The 25,894-nt window shown below is 42.4% G+C and overlaps 1 protein-coding gene across 5 annotated transcripts in view; it reads left to right on the plus strand.

Annotated features, from left to right (window-relative positions):
• Positions 1–25,894, plus strand: part of ATRX (ATRX chromatin remodeler) — a 222,326-nt gene that overhangs the window by 16,447 nt on the left and 179,985 nt on the right. For 4 of the 5 annotated variants that reach the window (XM_056124203.1, XM_056124204.1, XM_056124206.1 and 1 more), the window contains exon 2: positions 19,623–19,735. In XM_056124203.1, the coding sequence (XP_055980178.1) occupies positions 19,623–19,735 (113 nt within the window). Of the gene's footprint in view, positions 1–3,225; positions 3,304–19,622; positions 19,736–25,894 lie in introns of all 5 variants that reach the window. The other variant, XM_056124207.1, reaches the window with a different exon arrangement.

Genomic DNA, 25,894 nt, shown 5'->3' on the forward strand with positions numbered 1-25,894 from the left:
GGCTGTTTGCAAGGCAAGTGCTGTATTTCTCCAAGTTTGGTTTGTAAGTTTGTACTTCTGTAGTTGTGATGCTTGCACATGTGCTCACTGAGGTGAGCACTGTTAGTTGAGGCACACAAATTCTGGTTGGGTTACCCATCAGGGATTATTGTGGAGATCATACACATACTTAAAAGAGGTCACAGTTCCTATCTGTGTGTGCACATCTTTCTATAAAGTTGTGCTTGATAGGGGTTAAATTCACCTTTTTTTGGTTTTTGGGCCACACCAGGCTGTATTCAAGGTTTTCTCCTGTCCCTGTGCTTGGGCATCATTTTTAGGGTCTCTGGGGACCATGTGTGCACTGTATATTGAACCTGGCAAGTGCCCTATCCACAGTCCTATGTTTCTGGCCCCTATACATGTTTTTTGGCTTTTTAGGTCACACCCGGCAATGCTCAGGAGTTACTCCTAGCTCTACACTTGGGAATTACACCTTGTGGTGCTTGGGGGACCATCTGGGGTGTCAGGGATCGAATCTGGGTTGGCCATGTGCAAGGCAAATGCCCTATCTGCTGTACTGTCACTCTGCCCCGCCCCCATTTTTAAGTTTAAATATAGTATGGGTCCATGCTTATGGAAGTGTTGAATCTATTGCTTTAGACATATACAAAAATTTGGCCTCTTACCCTTGCCGCTATATTACTTTCAGATCTCCTTGTCTTTATTCTTCACGTTGCACTCAGGAGTTACTGCTGGAAGTGCTTGGGGGACCGTATGGGATGCCAGGGATCAAACCTGGGTCAGCCACATGCAAAGCAAGCACCCTACCACTGTACTATCGTTCTTGTCCCCAGACCTCTTCGTCTTGCTTCTTTCCATCATTTCTCTCTTTTTGGAGTAATTTTGTTTCTGTAATCTACAGCTAGTGTTTTACCTACCTTTACTACCTACCATGTTATTCTGTATGCACTGTAGCACTGTCCTCCTGTTGTTTATAGATTTGCTCGAGTGGGCACCAGTAACATTTCCATTGTGAGACTTGTTACTGTTTTTGACATATCAAACACGCCACGGGGAGCTTGCCAGGCTCTGCCATACGGGCGGGATACTCTCGGTAGTTTGCTGGGCTCTCTGAGAGGGACGAAGGAATCGAACCCCGGTCAGCCGTGTGCAATGCAAACGCCCTACCCACTGTGCTACCAATTTTGTAATACCACAGGTTAATGAGAACATCTATTGTTTGAATTTGTCATTCACTTATTATCCATGTTAGAGCAAATTGTGTGATTTCATCATTCCATGTGATATTTATAGATGAGGAAATGCAGTGTTTTACAGTGGGGATCCCAGGTCAACCTTGGACACAGAGTATGGGGAGGAAAAGGAAAAAAGAGTGAAGGGAAGGGGCAGAAAAGATGGGGATGGGATGAAGAGACAGATGAGAAGCAATGGAGGTAAGGTTCCCTGGTTCTTTATCCACTAGTGTTGCTTGGGGAACTATGTGCAGTACTGGAAGTCAAACATCTGGTTAGCTGCTTGCATGACAAGTGTATTGTACTTTCACTCCTTCACCCCATTTATTATTTCATTTTCTTTTATTAGTTTTTTGGAACCACACCTGGCTGTGCTCAGAGCTTTCTTACTCCTGACTCTGCACTAATTGAGGGAGGGCCAGGGAGACCTTATGGGGGTGCCAGGGATTGAACCTGGGTTGGCTGTGTGCAATGTGTGCAATGCCTTAGCCAGTTTACTATCTTTCTTACCTGCTGTACTATCTCTTGGGTTTCCTTAGTATATTTTTTATTTGGGGGCCATACCCAGCGATGCTAAGGGATTCTCCTGGCTCTACACTCAGGAAGCACTCCTGGCGGTGATCAGGAGGCCATATGGGATGCTGGGAATTGAACCTGGGTTGACCATGTGCAAGGTGCCCTACCTGAGTCACACTACCTGCTGTAATATTGTTCTGTTTCCTATTTTTGGTGGGTCACAGCCAGAGGTGTTCAGTGCTTATTCCAGTTTTGCTCTCAGGGATCACTCCTTGCAGTCCTCAGAAGACCATATGGGCTCCCAGAGATTGAACCCGGGTCAGTTGCGTGCAGGGCACGTGTCCCACATGCTTTACTACCTCTCCAGCCCCAAGTTTCCCTGACTTTTAATATTGCTTTTATTTTTGTGCTATACCTGATGGTGTCAGTGCTTATTCCTGGTTCTCCACTCAGGTCAGGTATCCTTCTTGGCAGTCTTAGGGAACCATGTGGCATGTTGGGGTTGGGGATAAAACCTGGGTCAGTTGCATATAAGGCAAATGCTCTATTTGCTGTACTATTGCTCGAGCCCATGCCCCCTTTGAATTTTTATGTTTTGTGCTTTTTCCCCCAAACCTGGAGATGCTCAGGGGTTACTCCTGGTTCTGCACTCGGGAATCACTCCTGTTGGTGCTCAGGGAACCATATGGGATTCCAGAGATCCATCTAGGGTTGGCACATGCAATGCAAGGAACTTAGCCAGTTTACTATCTCCCTGGCCCCATGCCTCCCTTTTAATTTTATAAGGAACTCTATATTTTCCTTAAAGGCTGCATCAATTTATATACCATCATTATGGTTTCTTTTTTCTAATGGATGTGAAATGTTAACCTTCTTACAGTTTTGATTTGCGTTTCCATAATGGCTAATGATATAGAATATTTTCCATGTGCTTATTGGCTAATTATCTTTTTAAAAGAAATGCCTGTTGAAATATTTTCCCTAATTTTAAAAAATCCTTGCTTTTATTTTTGGACAGTACCCATTTGTGCTCAGGAGTCACTTCCGAGTTTGGTGCACAGGAGAGCATGCATTACCAGGAATCAAGAACCTGAGCTATTTGCATGCCAAGCATATGCACTACCCTTTGAGATATCTCCCTGGTCTAATTTTTTGTTCACTTGTAGGAGTCATTTATAATGTCTCGCTATTAACCTCTGTTGAATATGTGATTTTAAAAATATTTTATTTTCACTCTGTTTTAGGTTCCACTCAGTGGAATTTAAGGGCTATTTCTGACCTGTGCATAGGGGATGATTATTCTGGGGACTATGTGGGGACTATTGAACCTGGGCTACTGCATGCAAAGCATTTCTTTCAGCTCTTTAAGTCAATTTCTTGGTTTCTGTTTTTTCACTCTTGGTTGTCATTTGATGCATGAAAGTATTTAATTTTGATGATGTTCGGGTTAATCTAATTTTTCTCTTTGTTTTAGGTGTTTTGTGGCATCTAAAAAGTCATTAACAAATCTAAAGCCATGAAGATTTCTCTCTTCTAAGAATTTTATTATTAGGTATTTACGTCTTTAATCTATTTGGAATAACATTTGTATGTGGTCTGTGATGACCGTTCCACTTCATTTGTTATTATTACTGTTATTGTTGTTTTTATTGATTTTTAAGGGCATACATTGGTGTTCAGGATTTCTGGCTTGGCTCAGGTATCACTCTTGGAGGTGATCAGAGGATCAGAGGATCATATTTGCTGCCAGGCATTTGCTTTACCTGGTGTATCCTCTTTTATTATTAGCAGAGTACCATGGTTCCATGAAATATACTGATAATAGACATAGGGAAAACTTGCCAATAGTGGTTATTAGAGGTTTCTTCAAAGGTTTTATTCCAGTGGCAAAGATAACAAAACAAAAATAAATGGGACTAAATCAAACAAAAATGTTTTTGCATGTCTAAGGAAACATGGGCTAAAGTAATAGGATATTATTCTGAATGGCAGAAAATATTTGCACACAATATAGCAGACAAAGGATCAATATTCAGTATGTATAAAATCCTCAGAGTTCAACAGCCAAAAACCAAATAATCCCATATAAAAGGGGAGAGAAAATGAACAGAAATTTTGCCAAAGAAAAACATGTATGGCCAGTAGGCATATGAAGACATGTCTGTTTCTTATCAGGAAAATGCAAATAATAGCAACATTAAGATATCCCCTCAAACCAGTGAGAATGGCATGTATCAAAACAGTCTAGAAACGACTGGAGAGATACTACAGTGATTAGGGCACTTGCCTTCACTTGGACATCCTGGCATCACTGGCACCCCATTTGGTTGTCTGATCCAAGAGTGATCCCTGAGTGCAGAGCCAGAAGTAAGCTCTGAGCACCACTGGGTATGTCCTCCCCACCAAAAAGAGTGTCTGAAAAGAACCATTGTTATGGATAATGTGAAAAAGGAATCCGTATTTGCTCTTGGTGAGAACACTTGTGATTTAGCCTGTATGTAAAATAGTATAAAAAGTTCTCAAAGTAAGAATGGGACTGCCATGTGACCCAGCAATTCTACTTCTTGGCATCTACTCCCAAAACACAAAGATGTTAATTAGAAAGCATATATGCACAACTAAGCACATTATAGTGCTTAATACAGTATCCAGTATATGTAAACAAGCCAAATGTGTAATGATTGATATATATATATAAAGAAGTTGTGGTATATAGACACAATGGACTAATATGCAACTCTAAAAAAGGTGAAATGCAGTTCATTGAAACATGGATGGAACTGGAAGGTAACATGTTAAGTGAAGTTAGTGGTGTGGAACAGTCATAAACCCTTGACTTTGGATTACTGAATTGATTACCAAGCAGTGTGGGGAGGGGCAGGGAATGAAGACTGGATGAGAGATAACATAGGGACAGCAGTAGACAACTTTATATATCAGTACCATAAACTTTAACACTATTGTAACCAGGTTGCCTAAACTGTAATAAAAAGCTAACATGGTTTATTACAATGTAGATACTTATACTTTTGATGTAGAGTTACTGCACCTTCACCACCACCAACGTGCAAAAAACCCTTCACCACTGTCATTAAGTCCTTTTGTCTGTTGCAGTACTCCCCACTCTTCCCAGTATCCCTCCCCACATTCTTTTCCTTGCTTGTATAATTCAGTTTTGTTATCAGAGTCCAAAGGTTTGTTTTAATTGGTTACTGTCTATTCCCTTGGTGTATTGTTGCTTCTGTATCTGCTACTTCTCCTCCACCTCCCCTCCTCCACTTCTCCCATCCCTGGGAGTGTTTGGGACTGAACGTAGGTCAGCCATATGCAAGGCAAGTACCCTAACCATTGTACTATCTCTTCACCTCCCTCCTTGGTGTGTTTCTTTATATTTCATATGAGTGGAATCATCTGACATTTGTCCTTTTTGACTTTGCTTAACATGGCACTTTAGTTCCATCCAGATTGTAGCAAAGGGAAAGATTACACCTTTTCTTGCAGTTTGTTATCTATTTCATGTATTTGAGGTCATATCTTTGTGGTAGTGTTAATGTTTATGGTGTACACAATTACTCTACCACTACCACTAAAGTATCCAAGACCCTCCACTACAGTCCTTCATCTTATAGCTGAGCAGTATGTCATTTTGTTGATTGGGTGTGTATCACAATTTCTTTCTTTATTTTATTTTTGGGCCACACCTAGGACTTACCCCTGACTTGGTGCTAAGGGATCACTCCTCATGGGCGTGGGGGAACGATATGAGATACTGGGGATTGAACCCGGATCAGCCAAGTGCAAAGCAAGTGCCTTACCTGTTGTCAATAACTCCAACACATTTCTTTACTCTCCTTTTTGGGGGTATGCACACCCATGATGCTCAGGGTTTGTGTCTGATTCTGCTCAAGGATTACTCCTGGCAGTGCTTAGGGGACCATAGGTGGTACCAGGGATCAAACTGGGTATCTCCCCCAGTTTTATTTTATTACCGTATTAAGCTTTTTTGAATCTTATCTCCATTTAAAAATTATTTTAGGCACCATTACTTACAATAAATACTGTTAATGGTATTTCATGTCTCCCCATTTTTAATGGATATGTTTATTTTTTGTTGTTGAGTGCTTTATATATCTTTGATATTAGTTATTTATGTGATGTGCAGATACTCTTTATGTTGTGCAAATATTTTTCCGTTCAGTGGGGTGTCTTAATTTTACCCATTATTCCTTTTGCACCACAGAAACTACTGAATTTGATGTAGTCCCACTTGTTTATTTTCATTTTCTTTGCCAGTGAAGTAGATTCATTGAAGATAACTTCTTTAAATATATATATATATATATATATATATATATATATATATATATTTGGCTATTGGGACACACCTGGCACAGTACTTGGGGCTTATTCCTGGCTCTATGCTCAGGGACCACTCCTGGCAGACTTAGGACTGTATGGGATGCCAAGGATGGAACCTGGGTTGGCTGTGTGCAAGGCAAATGCCCTACCTGCTGCACTATTGCTCTGGCCTTACTGAAGATATGTCTGAGTTATTATAACTGATACTTCTGTCTAGATTTTCTTTGATGTATTTTATGGATTTAGAACTCATAGTCAAGGTCTTTGATCCATTTTGTATCCACTTTAGTTTATGATGTTGAGACAGGAATAAATTTCAGTTTTTTGCATGTGGCTGTGCAGATTTCCAAGCACAATTTGTTGAAGTTTTACCTTTCTTCACCTATTAAAACTAACTCCTTTGTAATAAATTAACTCAGGATTTATGGCTAGATTCTCAGTTCTTACTATATTAATATTAATGATTGAATCCACATTACCCTGTTTTGATTAGTGTAGTTTTAAACTATTGCTTAAAGTATTATTATTATTTTAGGTTTTTAGCTCACACCCAGCAGTGCTCAGGCTTTACTTCTGGTTCTGTGCTCATGGATCTCTGCTGGCAGGGTTTGGGGGACCATATGGGATACTGGGAATTGGACCCAGGTCGGCCATGTGCAATGCAAGTGCCCTACCCACTGTACTGTCACTCCAGCACCTGTTTAAAGTATTATTAACTGCAGTGTCTTAAGTATTCTCTTTTCCTCCTCACAGTTGTTTTGACTATTCAGGGACTTTTGTGACTGTACAAATTCAGTAGTGTTTGCTCTATGTCCTTGAGGAATATTACTGGAATTTCATAGAATGACGACATATTTTGGGATAGCCAACTTTATTCATTTGTATTGGATATCAATCTATGGTTCTCATGATCCAATGTTTTGAGGAGATAGTTCTTTCCCCATTCAGTGGTCTTGGCATTCTTGTACAATATCAGTTGACCATAACACATGAGTTTATTTTTGGGCTTTCTTTTTTATTCTGTTTGTGTATATGCACATGTGTGTATGTATGTATGTTTATGTCAGTACCATATTGTTTGAGCACCTACTTTATAGCAAGTATTGAAAATGGGAAGTCAAGGGGGCCAGAGAGTAGTACAGTAGGCAGGGCACTTGCCTTGTAGGAGGCTAACCTGGTTCAATCCCTGGAAACGCATATGGTCCCATGAGCCCTGCCAGAAGTAATCTCTGAGCATAGAGCTAGGAGTAGGTCCTGAGCACCCCCAATGTGGCTCCAAAACCAACTTAAGAAAGGAAATGTGGAGTCAGAATTTCATGTTGTTTCTTTATAATTAGTGTGGGAAATTGGGCTTCCTTTAATTTCCTTATGGATTTTGGGATTCATTTTTACTTGTCTTTTTTGGGGATTCTGGGGTCCATGCATAGACCTCATGCATGAAAGTTCTGTGCTCTACCACTGAGGTATATTCCCATTCCCAGAATTTTCCACTTCTTCATTAATGGCTCTTCAAATTTTGGTAGGTATTATCTTGAATGTGAAAATAATTTTTGGAATTACTGCCCTCTTAGCAATATTGTCTTTTGTTTTGTGAACATAGAATTCATTCCATTTAAGGGGTTGGAGAGATAGTACCAGGGGGTAGGGTGTATGCCTTGCATGCAACTGCTGATCTAAGTTCGATCCCTGGTATCCCATATTGTCCCTTGAGTACAGCCAGTAGTAATTCCTGAGGGTAAAGCCAGAAGTAACCCCTTAGAATTTCCGATGTGACCCCAAAACAAAACAGAATTCCATTTGTTTAAGTTTTTTGACCCAGGGCCTCATGCAGGCAAAGCAAAGCTTTCCATTGAGCCACATTCCTAGCCCTTACCAAGATGTTTTACATTTTTAGATGTTTTAAGTTTTTAGAGTAGTATTTATTGTTTTTTATTGTTCAAGTTTTTTACTTAATTGATTAAATTTTCCTACATATTGCTTAACAATTTAGATAGATTTTTGGGGAAGTTGGGCTATACCTAGCAGTTTTCTTTTTAGGGAAGTTATGCCCAGCAGTGCTCAGGGTTTAGGGATCACTCCTGGCAGACTCTGGGACTAGATGGAGTGCTAGGGATTAAACCTGGATAGGCCACGTGCAAAGGCAGATAATTTACCTGCTGTACTATCTCTCCGGCTCCTACACCTAGCAGTTCTTGTAGGCCACTCTGCAGGGTTTAGGAGTGTACTGCAGGGCCTGCATTGAATGGTGTAGGCTTCATTACAAGGCAAGTGCCTTAATCCACTATACTGTGTATACGGTTCACTTAATTGTTTAATTTAATTTTCTTTATTTCTTGCAATGACTGGGGTTTATATGATTGCATGCATCCACTTAACACACTTGTTTGTGATGCTAGCCTGAGGTCACAAACTTGGTTGTAATGCTAGCCTTTAGTTTCGTTGGTTTCAGTGGACAGGGATTCTCATGTTTGTTCTGGAATTGTTTGATTTTGAGTGTTTCCAGGGATTGAGCTCATGGCCTTATGCTTGCAAGGCAGCCTATCTTGCCCAGCTCCAGTTTACAGTGACCTACATGCCCTCTGCATTATTTTCTTTTTCTTGTCATTTTTCTTTCTTTTTTTTTGATTCGTTTTGTTTTGTTGGAATGAAACTGAGGGATTAACACATGAGGGGTCTATTGTTGTGCAACATCCCTGGCCATTGTCACTTTTGTTAATTTTGAGTTTCTTCTATTGACAGTTTATTTATCTTTAGATATTTTTATCCTGTTTGGAGACCATGTGTGTCTGGGTTGTGTAGAAACACATATTTCGTGAAATTTGTGAAATTTTGTCTATTCAAATGTTCTGCTTTTTTCTGTGACTCACTGTGTATGAGTTGGTGTGTTTGGTGGTATTTTGCAAGTCTCTGGTCATGTATTATTCATTTATTCATTCTCATCCTCATGCAAGGTAATCTGAATGGGGCTATTTTGTTGATTCTTCTTCTTCTTCTGATCGTTTTAGTCTCTATATTTGATTTTATTTATCTGTTGTACTTTTTTTAGCTCTAATTTTTTTACCACACCCAACAGTGCACAGAAGTTACTCCTGGCTCTGTGCTCAGGATTCACTCCTAGCAGTGGTCAGTGAACTTACGGCATGTCATGGATCAAACCCAGGTTGGCTGCATGCAAGGCAAGCACCTTATTTGCTGTATTCTTTCTCCAGCCACTCAGCTCCAGAATTTTACTTGATTCCTTTTTTGTGGGGGTCCACACCTGGCAGTGCTAGGGCTTTTCCTGGCTTTGTACTCAAGGATCATTTCTGGTGGGCTTACTGGTGGACTCAGGGGGCTGAGTGTGCCTGGGATCAAACAAGGATTGGTTACAACCAATGCAAACACCTTACCCACAGCACTATTGCTCCAGCTCCAACTTGGTTCTTTTTTGGAATTTCTTGTTTTGATATTGTTATCCTGTTGGGACACACTGATTTTCTTTCTTTCTTTCTTTCTTTCTTTCTTTCTTTCTTTCTTTCTTTCTTTCTTTCTTTTTGAGGTGGAGGAGTTTACCCGCAGCCAATGGTGCTCAGGGGCTGTTCTGCTCTGTGCTCAGGAATGATACCTGACGTTGCTCAAGGAAGTGTATGTGGTGTCAGGATTCCAACTAGGGTCGCAAAACATGGCTATATAAAAAGCAAGTTCCAAGCTGGAGTGACAGAATACTGTGGCTAGGGCATTTACCTTGCAAATGGCTAAACCGGGTTTCATCCTTGGCATCCCATAAGGTCTCCCAGCCCACCTGGAGTGATCCCTGGGTGCAGAGCATGGAGTAAGGTCTGAGCACTACCTGATGTTACCCAAAAACAAAAGCCTAAGAAACAAAAGCAAGTGCTGTCTTTTCAGACCTGATTTCCTTATTTTTTTCCTGTGAAGTTGTGTATCATATCTTCAAATCTGAATGAGTCTCTGCCTTGCTAAATAATTCTTGGTGAGAGGCCTTGATTTCATTGAGTTATTGTTACTATATCCCACCATTGTCTTCTACCTGGAGGGTCTTATTTGGTAGATCTGTTGTGAATCTTAGATACCTCCTTTGCATGCATTTTTTCCCTTTGATTTCACTGCCTTCAGCATTGTATTATGTAATTTTCCTCATTCTGATTAGGATATGTCTTGGAGGCTTTTTATTTGAGTCTCTTAGCTAGGACCCATCTGGCTTCCTGGAACTGGGGTTTTATAAGCAATGATGTCTTTGACTGCTATTTCCTCATTGGTGTTGCCTTCCTGCCCTCTGGGATTGATGATTCTTATATTTTTCCTCTTGAATTCATCTGAAAGTTCTCTCATCTGCTGCTCATTTCTTTTGAGTTCTTTTTCCATCTTCTCTTGCCTGGAGGTCTTCTGCTTCTCATCTTGGGCTCACTGATTCTGTTCTTAGCTGTGGTTATTCTGCAGATGAGGCCTTCCTTTGAGTTTTTCCTTTCACCTGCCAAATTTTTTAATTCTGACATTTTTGCTTACATTTTTCACATTTTTGCTTTTATATCCTGTGTTTTATTGACTGTCAATTTCATTGTATCTTTGAGCTCATTAAATATCCTCAACTTTTCCTCTCTGAAATCTTTTTCAGAGAAATTAAATAGATGGATATTTATTCATGGTTGAGACTTCAGAGCTCCTGTCTTTGTTCACTTTTCATGGTGGGGTTCTGTGCTGTTTCTCCATGGTCCCTGTGGTAGCCTAAGGGATTCTTTCCATATGCTATTGGTGTCCCCCTCACTGCTGGGGAGTACTCTGGGGGATTCGATGGGTGGTGGTCTCTTCTTTGACTGTGAAAGATCACAATCACAAAAATCACAAATCATCCTGTTAATCATCGATTGCCTCGAGCAGGCCCCAGTAACGTCTCCTTCATCCTAGCCCTGAGATTATATTCAAGGCTCTTTAGGAGAATGAGACCCATAATTGGTACTGGTATTTGGCATTGGGTACGACACAGGGAGTTTGCCAGACTCTGCCGTGTGGGCAGGCTACATTCGGTAGCCTGCCAGTTTGTCCAAAGTAGGAATAAGATAATAAGATGTCATAGATACTCCCTTCCAATTTGGTGTTCCTGTGTAATTGTGTGGAGCCTCTTGCCTCTTTGACCTGAATTTAATGCTACTCTGTGATTAGGGTTCTATTGTTTCTTGTTCCCACAGCTACTGTTGTGGGTTTTTGAGGGGATGCTGATTGGAGTAAAGGCTAGGGCTCCTGCCAGGTCCTGCTGGGTCACTCGTAGAGGGTTTGGGTCATGTTGGGTTGCTTGCAGGAATGTTTGGTTCCACCTGGTTGTTCTTGGGGAGAAGGTAGTCTGATTTCCTTAATTTTAGATCCATGGCTTCAGTGCTTTGTGTTTAAAAGTTGATTTAAAGTGCAGTTTTTTTCCCCATGAATGTGGTATATTGTCTTGTTTACTTGAAGACTTGTAATTTCTTGTTGAAAATTGCCATTTTTTGCCATGGGGAGGGGACACAACAGCTGTGCTCAGGGCTTTCTCCTTGCTCTATTCTCAGGGAGCACTCCTGGTAGGACTCAGGGTACCATGTGTGGTGCTAGGAGTTGAACCAATGTTAGCCTCAAGCAAGGCAAGTGCAATACATGCTGTACTATTGTTATGACCGCCAAATATACAATATTCTTATATAATACAAAATCCATAGTTAAAAGTTTCCAGTTACACTAGTAATGTTCATTGATTTCAAAAAGTTCTTCTACCATCTTGCTTTTTCTGCTTTTAACAGTTTATTTCATACAGAGAACTGAAACCAGAATTTTTTTGATAATGGAAGGTAGGTTTTATTGAAAATTATTTAGAAAGATGTGATCTGGGAAGAGGGATAGAGGGAGGGAGAGAGGGAGGGAGGGAGGGAGGTTAGAGAGAGAGAACACAGGCTTCTCCAAAGTAGAAATAGACAAGTGAGATACATTTTTGTTTGTTTTTTGTTTGGGTGCCACACTGACAGTGCTCAGAGTCCTGAGCATTCGTGGCTCAGCACTCAGGAATTATTACTCCCTTCGTTGCTCAGGGGACCATATGGGATGCTGGGTCAATGGTTCGCTGGTATGCTGATCAGCGAACTCAGGTCAGCGATGTCAGTCAAACTTCATATCCTCTGTACTATAACTCGGGTCCCATGAGATATATTTTGAAGGGAGAACCTGAGCTTGAAGAGGAAGCCTGAAATCAGAACTTTTTTCACATAAACATGAGTTTGATATTCTGTTCTCCGTAACTTCACACTTGAAATTACAGTCCAATTCTTTTCTCAGAATTTCCGTTAATATGAGTTTGTATAATGCTTTCTTATAATTAGATTAATGTTACAGATTTTTGTTAGGAATAAAATAGCAAAGTATTGTGTGTTCTTTTAAGTGCATTTTAGTAATAACCTTATATCAGTTTTTGTTAACTGGTGATAATCTGCTTTCTTGGATAAATTGATATCTACCAGATTGTACTCTATAAAATTCATTTACTCCTAGGAAATTTACTCCTGGTTTTGTGCTCAGGGATCACTCTTGGTGATGCTTGAAGGAGCATATGTAATACCAGGGATTGAATTTGGGATTGAACTTGGTTTCTATATTCTTAACACATACTGTCTCTCTAGCCTTGTTTCTATGACTTTAAAAATAGTAATTTTATTTAAATATTTTAAATTTAAACTAATTTTTTTTGGTTTGGGGACCTCATCTTGTGGTGATCTGGGTTCACTCTTGGCTCTTTCCCCAGGGATCCTTCCTGGTGGTGTTTGGTGGACCATATGGGGTGCCATGGATCAAACTTGGGTCAGCCCTATGCAAGGCAAGCGCGTTATTCACTGTACTCTCTGGCCCAGAAAACCAATTTTTGGTCTCATTTTTGGAACACACCTGGCAATGCTAAGGATTTACTCCTGGCTCTGCACTCAGGAATTACTCCTGGTGCCCAGGAGTCCATATGGGTGCTGGAAATTGAGCCCAGATTTGCTCTGTGTAAGGAAAGCTTCCTACCTGCTGTACCAGAAAACAAATTATTAATACTTTGATACTTTTTTGCCTTTTTGTCCTTTGGTTTCTCACCTATTTCTTTTTTTGGGGGATGGCCAAAAATGGATTGTGAGGGCCAGTTTGGCCCCAAGCATTGTAACTTTTGTTTTGGAGCTACACCTGGTGACGATGAGGACTGACTCCTGGTTCTGTGCTCAGGGATCATTGCTGGTGGGCTTGTGGGGAACCATATGGGGTGCCCGGAATCGAATCCAACTGGGAAGTATGGAAGACAAGCTCCCTAACCAATGTACTATATTTCCAGCTCCATGCATGATAATCTTTAGTTATCAGTGGTTAGAGATTACTCGTGGTTGTGTTCAGTAGGACATGTATAGTGGTGAAGATCAAACCTAGGTCAACTGCATGCAAGGAAAGTGCCTTACCTGCTGTACTGTCTCTCTGGCCCCAGTTTTTGTTTTATTTATTTATTTTTTTTGTGTGCCAAGATCAAACTAAAGGCCTCATACATGCAAGGCAAATTGTTGTACTACAACCCTGGCCACTAATTAAGTTTATATGTTTTGGGGCCACACCTGGTAGTGTTCATGGGTTTTCCTGGCTCTGCACTTAGGAATCAATCCTGGCAGGCTTGTGGGACCACATGGGATGCTGGGGATTAAATCTAAGTGGGCCACATACAAGGCAAGTGCCCTGATTGCTGTACTATTGCTCCGGCTCCCAAAATATTACATCTATATGCAAAAACATATTTCTAAAAGATGAGTAAAGTTTATGAATGTTTATGGTTCTTGGGTCATTTACCAATGGCTTTCTAAAGGGTTTATACTCAGCACATTATATGTAAGAGTACCCATTTCTTTGTACCTTTTATTACGGTACATCATCATTATTTCTTTTGTAGTGTATAAAATTGCTATAATGAAGTTAAAGATAGTTTAGTGTGTTTTATAAATTGCATTTTTCCAGAGTAATTACTATTTTTTCCATATTTTTATGGCATGATTTTTTCTAATGTTAATGTTGTATTTATTTTTATCTGATTATTTTTGGTTGTTATCCATACCCAGTGATGCACAGGTGCTATTCCTAGTGTATTCTTTGGGGTTGCTCTTAGTTGTACGTGGGGATCATGCAGTGCTTGCTGGGATTTAATCTTGGACTTCTGCATGCAATGCATACATGCCAGTCTTTTGAGCAACGTCTCTGGATGCTATGTAATAGACTATTAGTTTTTTATTACAGATACTTTTATCTTTTTTTCTTTTTGGGTTGGGCTGGAGCGATAGCACAGTGGGTAGGGTGTTTGCCTTGCACCGGCTGACCCAGGTTTGACTCAGCTTGCGGCTGACCTGGCTGACCCAGGTTTGATTCCTCCGCCCCTCTCGGAGAGCCCAGCAAGCTACCGAGAGTATCTCACCCGGCAAAGCCTGGCAAGCTCTCCATGACGTATTCGATACGCCAAACACAGTAACAAGTCTCACAATGAAGATGTTACTGGGCCCGCACGAGCAAATCGATAAACAACGGGAGGACAGTGCTACAGTGTACAGTGCTTTTTTGGGTCACACCCGGCGGTGCTCAGGTGTTACTCCTGGCTTTGCACTCAGGAATTACTCCTGGTGGTGTTCGGGGGAACTACATGGGATGCTGGGAATCTAACCCAGGTAGGCCACGTGCAAGGCAAATGCCCTACCCGCTGTGCTATCCCTCCAGCCCCTCTTTTATTTTTATTTTTGGGCCAAACCCCGTGGTGCTCAGGGCTTTTTCCTGGCTCTATGCTCAAGGGCCCTTACCTGGCAGTGCTCAGGGGACCATATGTGGTGCAAAGCCTCAAACCCAATTAAACCACATTACTCTCTTCTATGTTTCCAGTGCCAATCATGACTTTTTCATTGTTTTTTCCTGTTTTAAAAACTATTATGATTATACTTATTATCATCATTTATTACCTTTCCCTTCTTAAAATTATTTTATTTAAATTTGTCTTTGTTGGGAGGGGTGGCCAGAACTGGTTGTGCTCAGGACTTTTTCCTGGTTCTGCACTCAGGGAATCAGTACTTGCGGGGCTCATGGGAGCCAATGTGATGCTAGGGATTGAACCTGGGTAGAGCTCTTGCAAGTGTAACTTGTAACTTATCTGTTGTACTATCATTTCTCTGACCTTTCATTTTTGTGATGGATAGCAGTCAAATCCTTGGATGTAGTGCTTGCAAACTTGGCTGTGGCGTTTGCTGGGATTTGCACAGTGAGTGTGGTGTTCACGCATATATTTACCATACATCACACTCCTGGTAACTAATATGAAGTGAAAATATGGCTGACTCGGGTGTTGATTAGAGATTGTGGATTTGTGTACCCAGTAACAGCTTTTCATTGAACTATCTTCATAAGTTTTTGATTTTCCAGCGCTTGGGTATACTAGTAGAGCCAAAGTTGAGCAGACCTGGGAAGTGACCTGTGGTATGATGCTGTGGTTGTTTGGGTAGACATCTGGTATCAAGTTTGGTTAGTATTTATTGCTACCAAGTCAACGAATTAATTCTCCTTTGTGACCCAGAATGCCAAGTGCTATGTTAGAGGTTTGAAGGATGTCTGGGGGCATACACAGAGTTTGAACAGGTCTGATGAACTAGATTTCTGACAGCCACAGGTACTTTTAAAGGACATGGATGACTGTGATCAGGGAATTTGGGCCTTTATTCTGGCCAGAAATAGCTGTAAGAAAAATTTGTTCAGTATCTGTGTATTACACTTTAGATCAGAGTATCCCAAGGTGCTTGAGCACTTACCCTGGGAGGACCTGTTTGGCATTAGGGGTGCTATGCTTCCAGAGCTTGGCTGATTCCCATATGCTTTGCTGTGTTCCAGTATGAACTGGTCTGGGCGTGAACTCCTTTCTATCTGGAAATGCTTTGGAAAGCTTGATCTGCTGGCTTGCTGACCACAGTCTGCTGGGTGGGGCTGACTCAGTCTGTTGGCCTGCATAAGCAAGTGTCAGCTTGTTCTGCAACTTGCTTGGATGGATGGGGCTTGCCTTTGGTATAGTGGCTTGTGGCCAGATTGCCAATGACAATTGAGACAGTGCCTGCCACTGTGAGCTAGAGTTCAATTTCCTGACACCTCCTTCCCTACTCAGTGGAACAGCTGAGCATCTGGAGAGCCATACTCATCCTAGCCTCTTGCGTTAACTCAGTGCTTCCTTTTCCTGCGTCTACTTTACTGCCAGCAATTCTATGATGGATCTTTTCCCCTGGGGGTATAACTTTGCTTTCAGTTCAACCCTTAGTGTTAATTTTGCCACAGAAGAGTGCTGGATGGACTTCCCCTTAATTGCTGGCTCTTTCCTTCATTTTGGTGGGCTTTCCAAGGAATGCTCAGGGTGCACAGAGGTTACTTCGATGATAATTGGCCAACTAACTGGAGCATACAGTGCTTGTGTCCAGCAATGTGGTGCTGTTCAGATCTGACAGTGCTGTGGGTCATCAGGTCTATACTTGGTGTTTGGGGTGGGTATGGGTGCTGGTGCCAAGGCCAGACTTGGTTCCTTGCACATGCAAGACATAACACTGAGCTCTCTTCGTGTCCCATAACATTTAACTCTCCTCATGACCCACATTTATTTTGCCACTCATGGCGGTGTGCAGAGCTTACTACTGGCTCTACATGGCTCCTTGCGGGGCTTGGGGGACATTATGGGGTGCTGGGGATTGAACCCAGGTCGCCTGCATGCAAACCAAACCCCTATCCACTATACTATCATTACAGGCTCCTTAGAAACATTTTGATTTCATGTGGTTCCACTTGTTGACTCTTATTTTCTTATCTTTTACTTTTTCTGCAGTACTAGGGATCAAACCTAGGGTTTTGTTCATGTTAATCATATTCTGTACTATTGAGTCACATTCTCTGGCAGAGTCTTGAATCTTTTTGTTGGAGAACTCCCTCTTACCCTCTATTTCTTATCTTACTTTCCTAATTTTCTTTCTTATTTTTTAAAAATTTGTCCTTTACACCCCACCGCTCACCCCAGTCTGTTTCAGCAACTACATTGGTAAGCAGACGAATTCTCTAAGATGAATGTTTCCAGGAGGGAGGGTAACCTTGGAACTGGAGCTGAAAATAGCTCTCTGGTTAAGCCCCAGGCATTAATGTCATATGTGTCTTTCCCAAACACCCTCTAGAGGGGAGTATTTAGGACTTGAGGCTTAGCTTTTCATACTTTTGCATCCTTTCTAGTAGCATCTTTACTATGAGGTGAGAAAAACACTATAGCTGGGAGTTTCTAACATTCTCATTCACAGGTTGGTATGCTTCTATCTAATATCCTGTCTTTTCCCACTATATTCGGCTGCCTGCATTTATTTCTGCTCACGAGATTCTGTTGCCTCTGTTTATATTCATTCTGGGACTATGTTGTGTCTTGGTTCAGTAGCATCTCAGTTCCTAGCTAGAGATTTGTAAGTATCAATTGAACTTTCAGGACTGTTAAGTGACACCATGAGGAATACTGGTCTGGGGCTGAAATTTCCCATAAAGACCATAAAGGACATTTTTCCAGGGGAGCATCCCTGCACTGCAGATTTTCGTGGGATTTCCTCCTTTCTCTTAAAGTTGTTCTTCACCATAATCCCTATGTGGTTGCAACTTAATGTTGCCAGTGACTGGATAGAGTGGGGAGTGAGGGAGTTAAACTCGAAAGTGCTTCCATTCCTCTGCTTGACCCACCTTGGCCACCAATTCTCAGGGAATTTCCTGGCTTGTATCAGGACTGATAATGTCTTCTTCGAGGACCCACACAGCACAATTGTTCAAGTGATTCTTGAGTTGTTAAGCTATGCCTGGGGTCCATTTGTTCTTTTTATGTGGGTTTCTTTTATTTTTTTTAAAAAAATTTTAAATTTTTATTGGTGAGACACCATGAGGTACAGTTGTAGACTTACAAATTTTTGTGCTTGGGTTTCAATTATACAATGATCAAATACCCATCCATCTGGAGTGGAAAATGATGTCTGCCAATTGACTACTTACTGGAGCCATGGACTCAGGCTGGAAGAGGGAATTGCTCTTTGCAGGAAAGGAAAATCAGTCCTAACTTTGGCACAGGTGTTCTGGGTTCATTGCTTTTCCCTCACAGAAAGGAATTTCAGGAGGAGGTGAAGCAACATAGTTTTTATTGAAATTTACTGAGAAAGATATGAGAGGAGAGAGCATTACATTCAAGAGAATATGGTCTTCTTCAGAGTAGAAAGGCCAGCAAGCAAAGATAGAGGTAGAAACAAGAAAGTGAGGTATGTGTTCAAGGGAGAACTTGGGCTTGAAGAGTAAGCCTCTTTCTTATTTCTGATGTTACATTCTGTGCTTCCATGTATTAGATATATGGTTCTTTGGTTTTCTTTGTACTAGTTGTATTCTGTTTATTGTTTGAGACCCAGTCAGTTTTCTTGACATTTAGATTATATCTGAAGAGCTTTCCTTTTTGCTCATTCACTGGCTTTCAAGTCACTGTATATAAATTTTGTAGGGGCCACATCTAGTGATATTCTGGTAGTGCAGTGCTCAGGAGGCACCATGGTCCACACCTGGTGGTTCTGGGGGTGGGCAGGGAGTGCTCAGATCAGTAGATCAGTTCATGGTGTTGCCCATATTAGGTACGGGTTCCATCCCTTTGAGCTATCTCCAGGCCTTTGGATTTAACTTTGTTCTGCATGTGCTTTTTTCCCCCACTAGGAGGCTCTCTTACTCTTGGTTTGAGGATTATGTTTTCTCAGGATATTAAGTGTGGGATTTATCAGAAGTCTTCAGGTGATAAACATGATAGGTAGTTCATATCCGTTTTGGTTTTTTAAGTGATCTTTTTCTTTATTGAGGTCTAATACTCCATGTTTTGGATTATACTTTGATCCTTGATAAATATTGTATTGCTCATGTTTTTGTATCCTTAGTGAAATAGAAAATTAGAGCGATAGCACAGCGGGTAGGGCGTTCGCCTTACAAGCGGCCAACATGGCCGACCCGAGTTCGATTCCTCCGCCCCTCTCGGAGAGCCTGGCAAGCTACCGAGAGTATTGGATATGCCAGACACAGTAACAACAAAGTCTCCAATGGAGACGTTACTGGGCCCGCTCGAGCAAATCGACGATCAACGGGAGGGCCTTTACCTTTACCTTACCTTTTAGTTTTATTATTATTTTAAATTTTAATTTAATTTAATTTAATTTGCCTTTTGGGTCACACCTGGCAATGCACAAGGGTTACTCCTGGCTCAGCACTCAGGAATTACTCCTGGCGGTGCTCAGGGGACCATATGGGATGCTGGAAATTGAACCCGGGTCAGCCGCATACAAGGCAAACTCCCTACCTGCTGTGGTATTGCTCCAGCCTCCAATTAGTTTTTATTTTTAATATATATTCTCTCATAATAGAGATACTTTTTAGTTTTCTATTACTATTACATACATAACAATGTAATTTAGTTTTACATTTTTATTTTGATAGTGAGAGCAAGTTGAATACATTGGTGCAGAAGCTTCATGACTTTCTAGCACACTCATCAGAAGAATCTGAAGAAACAAGTTCACCTCCAAGGCTTGTGATGAACCAAAGCACAGGTAATTGAAAGTGAATATGTAGAACCTTATGGTTTATTTTTTCATGTTTTTTATTAAGGGACAAGCTAATAAAGACTTTAATGGCCCTTTATGCATGTAGTAATTTGCTAATATTTGATAAGGTGGATTTAATTTTTTGGGGGGGGACACACCTGGCAGTACTTAGGGATTATTCCTTCCTTTTACTCAAGGATCACTTCTGGGGGATTTGGGAAATCATACATTGTGCTGGGAACTGAAGCTGAGTTGGCCACATGCACATCAAGTGCTTAATCCCTGTACTATCTCACTGGCTCCTTAAATTTTCTAATAATGTTTGATAAATTCTCTGAGTAGATTTGGTACATAAGTTTTACATAAAAACAGGGAGACTGTAGTGATAGTACAGCAGTTAGAGTGCCTGTCTTGAATGTAGCCTATCTGGGTTTGGTCCCCTGACCACCACCAGGTATGATCCCTGAGTGGAGAGCCAGGGATGAGCCCTGAACACAGGTGGGTGTGGACCCCAAATCAGAATCAAACAGAAAACCACCCAAACACATAGTACTTCCCTTAATATTCCTATTTCTGCTTTTTTTGTGTGTGTGTGTGGGGGCACAGCGAATGATACACAGGGGTTACCCCTAGCTCTGCACTTAGGAATTACTCCTGGCGTCGCTTGGGGGAACATTTGGGATGCTGAGAATTGAACCTGGGTAGGTCGCATGCAAGGCAAATGCCCTACCCGCTGTGCTGTCATTCCAGCGTTTTCTGCCTTTTTAATTTAATTTAATTAATTTATTTTAAATTTATTTATTGAATCACGGTGAGAAAAGTTATAAAGCTTTCAAATTTAAGTCTTGGTCATACAATGATCAAACACCCTTCCTTTCACCAGCAATTATTTTTCACCACCAAGAAGTCCAATATACCCCCTTTCACCCCTCCCAATGCCTGTGAGGCAGATGATTTCTACTTCTTAACTCTACTTTGATTACATTCATTATTTCGACAAAAGATGCACCATTATTGTTTAGAATTTCTCCCCCAAAATCAGAACTACTGAAAAGAAATTGTGAAATAATTTGCTTTCTATTGCTGTTATGAAAACCATATGATGTCTATTGCGGCCACGCAGTTTTGGATTTCTGATATTTTACTAATTAAGTCTGGAGGAATTTCTGCCAAGAGCCGGATAGTTACGAGATTGGTTTCTGTGACTCTGGAGCCATGGCTGTGCCAGAGAACCGCTCGTGGGGGGCAACTTGTGGCCTCAGTTGGGTATGAAGGACAAGCCGTTTTTGCCCCCTTCCCCATGAGGTTGCAGTTGCCCCGTCACTGCCGGCTCATACCTGGCTTTCCAATAAGCTCTGAGGTGGCCACCATGCTGCTAGGAGGGAAAAACGCAGAAGAGACAGACGCCCTTTCCCTCCCGGGGTGGGGGAGGCTGGGCAAGGCACCTTAGTTTAACGCATAGTCCATTCACATTTCTGCTGCAAGCTGCTGGGCTCTGTATTACGTCCTTGTGCTTCTGCTGCCATGGCCGTGCTGGAGAGCCGCTCGTGGGGGGCAACCTTTTTGCCTTTGTTAAATGGGGATTTCCCATCAGTGCTTGGGTCCTGGAGGTTCAAGTCTCCTGGTGGATAAAGGCCGACCATTCAGTGGTAGAGTCCAGCAGTGCAATACTCCATGGGGAGCCCAACATGTCCACACAAGATGCTGTTCTGAGTACCTTGTACTGGGGGTCAAAATTGGGGCTTCCATATGCAAAATATGTACTCTAGCCACTAGTGCCTTTTGCTACTTCCAGTTCAACTCTTAATTCTTTCCTAGTCCTTGCATTTTGATAATTTTGAGTTTTGTAATCCAAGGCCAAGGGTTTGTCACTGTTTGATATAATTTACTTCCTTGTTTTGTCTCTCTGTATACAACGGTGAATGACATCATCCAGTCTTTGTCATTTATATGATTCATTTTAAAAATATGGTACCCTTCTGTTCTAAGTTGAAGCAAACTCCATGAGTTCATCATTTTTTACATTTGTGTAATATTCCATTATGTACATATATGACATACATTCACGTATCCATATATCTGTCACTGGCCATTTGGTTTGAAGAAACTCTCTTAAAAACATCTAGTATTTAAAGGCCCTCCCGTTGATCATTGATTTGCTCGAGCGGGCCCAGTAACGTCTCCATTGGAGACTTTGTTGTTACTGTGTCTGGCATATCGAATACGTCACGGGGAGCTTGCCAGGCTCTGCCATGCAGGCGAGATACTCTCGGTAGCTTGCCGGGCTCTCTGAGAGGGGCGGAGGAATCGAACTTGGGTCGGCCATGTTGGCTGCGTGCAAGGCAAACGCCCTACCGCTGTGCTATCACTCCAGCCCGTCTAGTATTTAATTGGAAATATAAGATAGTTCAATAAAGGAAATGGGACCCATGCTCAGAGAAGGGCAGTCAATCAGTAGAGAAAACCCACAGTCCGCCCAGCTGTTAAAATTAGCAGACTAGAATATTAAATTAGGTATTATTACAATAGTGCTCAAGTACAAAAAACAAACTTATTATTGGACACATACTAGTCTCAGTACTAACTCTGAATCTGAATCTGTAAAAAATAAACTATTTGGGGCCGGAGCTATAGTACAGTGGGTAGGGTGTTTGCCTTACACGCGGCCAACCTGGGTTCAATCCCCAGCATCCCATATGGTCCCCCAAGCACCGCCAGGAGTATTTGAGCACAGAGCCAGGAGTAACCCCTGAGCATCGCTGGGTTTGACCCAAAAAGCAAAAAAAGAGAAACTATTTGAGGTAGCACTGTAGCACTGTCCTCCCTTTGTTCATCGATTTGCTAGAGCGGGCACCAGTAATGTCTCTTGCAGTGCTGGGGGTGGTAATGGAGCTAATGCTGGTTCTGTGCTCAGAGATCACTCTTGGCAGGGATGCCAGGGATAAAACCAGTCCTGCTACATAAAGGAAAGTGCCCAACACACCGTATTCGCTCTCCAGCCCCCCTTCTAAAAGTTTTTCAAATTTACATTTTAGTTATGATAATTGTAGAATCACATACAATTGTTAATTCAGAAAGAAGTTTTAATTCTCTGCCCAGTTTCCCACATTGGTAAAAATTTTCACAAGTTTACCACACGGTTATTGATACTTACCAATCTAATTCATATTTATTAACTATTATTAATAATTGTGTTTAATTATCATATCATCACACCCATAGACAGGTTACATGTTCCTCAGTTTGCCCTTATGTAATCACAGTTAGCTCCTATCCTTAGTCTTACCATGTTTAATACTTGGTAATCTCTAATCTGTCTTGCAATTCTGAAATTTTGTCAGTTTCAAACATACATTTTTATTGGTTTGGGTGCTATACCTGGTGGTGCTCAGTGCATACTTTTGGCTTTGTGCTCAGGGATTATTCGTTGCGGACTTGGGAGACCATATGGGATGCCATGAATTGAACAGTGGAATGTTATCGGCAAGTCAGATGCCCTATCTGGTGTACTGTCACTCCTGCCCCAAACATATTTTAATAATGGAATCATGCCATATGTAGCCTTTTAAATTTTTTTGACTGTCATTTTATTTGCTTTTTTAAAATTTCAGTATTTCATTATTTTTTTTTTTTTATTTTTTTTTTTTATTTTTTTTTATTTTTTTTTTTTATTTATTTATTGAATCACTGTGGGAAAGGTTACAAAGCTTTCAGGTTTATGTCTCAGTCATGCAAATATCAAACACATTTCCCTTTACCAATACTTATTTTTTCCCATGAAGAACCCCAATAAAACCCCACCCCCCACCCCTCGCCGTCCCTGTGAGGCAGATGAATTCTAGTTAACACTCTATCCGCTTTGATTAGATTGTTTCAATAAAAGATTCGCCACTATTATTTAGAGTTTACCCCCCCCCCCAAATCAGACATGCTGAAAAAGCATTGTGAAGTGATTTGCTTTCTACAGCTGGGTTCAAGAATTAAATGTTGGTTTTGGATTTCTGCTATTTTACCTATTGACCCTGGAAGTATTTCTACTGAAAGTCAGATAGTTAAGAAATTGGTTTCTGTGTTCTGGAGTCGTGGCCGTGCTGGAGAGCCGCTCGTGGGGGGCAACTGGTGGCCTCGGTAGGGCGTGAAGGGCGGAGCGAAACGCCCCCCTTCCCATGAGGTTTTAGTCGCCCCCACACTCCCGGCTCATACCTGCTGTCCACAAGGCTCCCATGTGGCCGCCATCTTTCTTTCCAGAGAGGAGAGGGCGAATGGGGCAACACCCTTTCCCCTCCGGCAGACTTGATGGGCTGGATCAACGCATAGTCCATTCACTTTTCTGCTCCAAGCTGCTGGGTTCTGCATTAAGTCCTTGTGCTTCTGGGGCCATGGCCGTGCTGGAGAGCCGCTCGCGGGGGGCGACTGGTGACCTCGGTAGGGCGTGAAGGACGGACCGGAACGCCCCCCTTCCCATGAGGTTTTAGTCGCCCCCACACTCCCGGCTCATACCTGCTGTCCACAAGGCTCCCATGTGGCCGCCATCTTTCTTTCCAGAGAGGAGAGGGCGAATGGGGCAACACCCTTTCCCCTCCGGCAGACTTGATGGCCTGGGTCAATGCATAGTCCGTTCACTTTTCTGCTCCAAGCTGCTGGGTTCTGCATTAAGTCCTTGTGCTTCTGGGGCCGTGGCTGTGCTGGAGAGCCGCTCGTGGGGGGTGACTGGTGACCTCGGTAGGGCGTGAAGGACGGACCGGAACGCCCCCCTTCCCATGAGGTTTTAGTCGCCCCCACACCCCCGGCTCATACCTGCTGTCCACAAGGCTCCCATGTGGCCGCCATCTTTCTTTCCAGAGGGAGGAGGGCGGAAGGGAGCAACACCCTTTCCCCTCTGGGCAGAAATGACTGCCTGGATTAACGCATAGTCCTTTCACTTTTCTGCTCCAAGCTGCTGGGCTCTGCATTAAGCCCTTGTGCTTCTGGGGCTGTGGCCGTGCTGGAGAGCCGCTCGTGGGGGGCAACTGGTGACCTCGGTAGGGCGTGAAGGACGGACCGGAACGCCCCCCTTCCCATGAGGTTTTAGTCGCCCCCACACCCCCGGCTCATACCTGCTGTCCACAAGGCTCCCATGCGGCCGCCATCCTTCTTTCCAGAGAAGAGAGGGCGAATGGGGCAACACCCTTTCCCCTCTGGGCAGAAATGATGGCCTGGGTTAACTCATCGTCCGTTCACTTTTCTGCTCTAAGCTGCTGGTTTCTGCATTAAGTCCTTGTGTTTCTGGGGCTGTGGCCATGCTCCAAACTTAACTCTGATTTTCAGGGAGAAAGATTGGGTGGTTTACTTCTCATTGATCACTTTGTATACAGAGAGATGTCTCGCGGCCGTGTAAGCGGCCGCGCGGTTTTGAGAAAAAGTCCTCGTTCCCGCATACTCGAGCTGTGTTTGTAGAGGCTTCTGGTCACCGGGGTTCCATCTGGGGGAGGCGAGATGCGGCGCCTACTCCATCTGGAACTTGTGGGTGAACTTGGCTCTTTTTGGAACCTGTTTTTTCTTTTTTTTTTTCCTCCGGGATCCCGCACCCTCCATGTGTTCTTTCTCTTATGCTTAAGGCTTCAAAGATGGCGCTGGGGGGCGGGCTGTGGGCATGACTTCCGGAATCAGAGGTTACCTGGGAGGTGTAGTCCGGCAGATTTGAGAAAAAGTCCTCGTTCCCGCATACTCGAGCTGTGTTTGTAGAGGCTTCTGGTCACCGGGGTTCCATCTGGGGGAGGCGAGATGCGGCGCCTACTCCATCTGGAACTTGCGGGTGAACTTGGCTCTTTTTGGAACCTGTTTTTTCTTTTTTTTTTTCCTCCGGGATCCCGCACCCTCCATGTGTTCTCAGTATTTCATTATTTATTTACTTGAGGAAACATTGTGTTTGTTTTCCAGTTCAATGGATATTCTTCTGTGTCCTTGATTTTTTTTTTTGGGGGGGGGTTTAAATTTTTTAATTTTTTTAATGAATCACCATGAGGTACAGTTATAGAATTACAAACTTAAGTGCTTACATTTCAGTCATACAATGATCTAGTACCCATCCCTGCACCAGTGCCCATTCTCCAACACTAGTGTTCCAGTATCCTTCTCACCCCCACCCTGACCCCCCCCAACCAGCCTCTGTGGCAGGGCATTCCC

Source organism: Sorex fumeus, unplaced genomic scaffold (assembly GCF_029834395.1).
Source record: "Sorex fumeus unplaced genomic scaffold, SorFum_2.1 ptg000050l, whole genome shotgun sequence".
NCBI lineage: Eukaryota > Metazoa > Chordata > Mammalia > Eulipotyphla > Soricidae > Sorex > Sorex fumeus.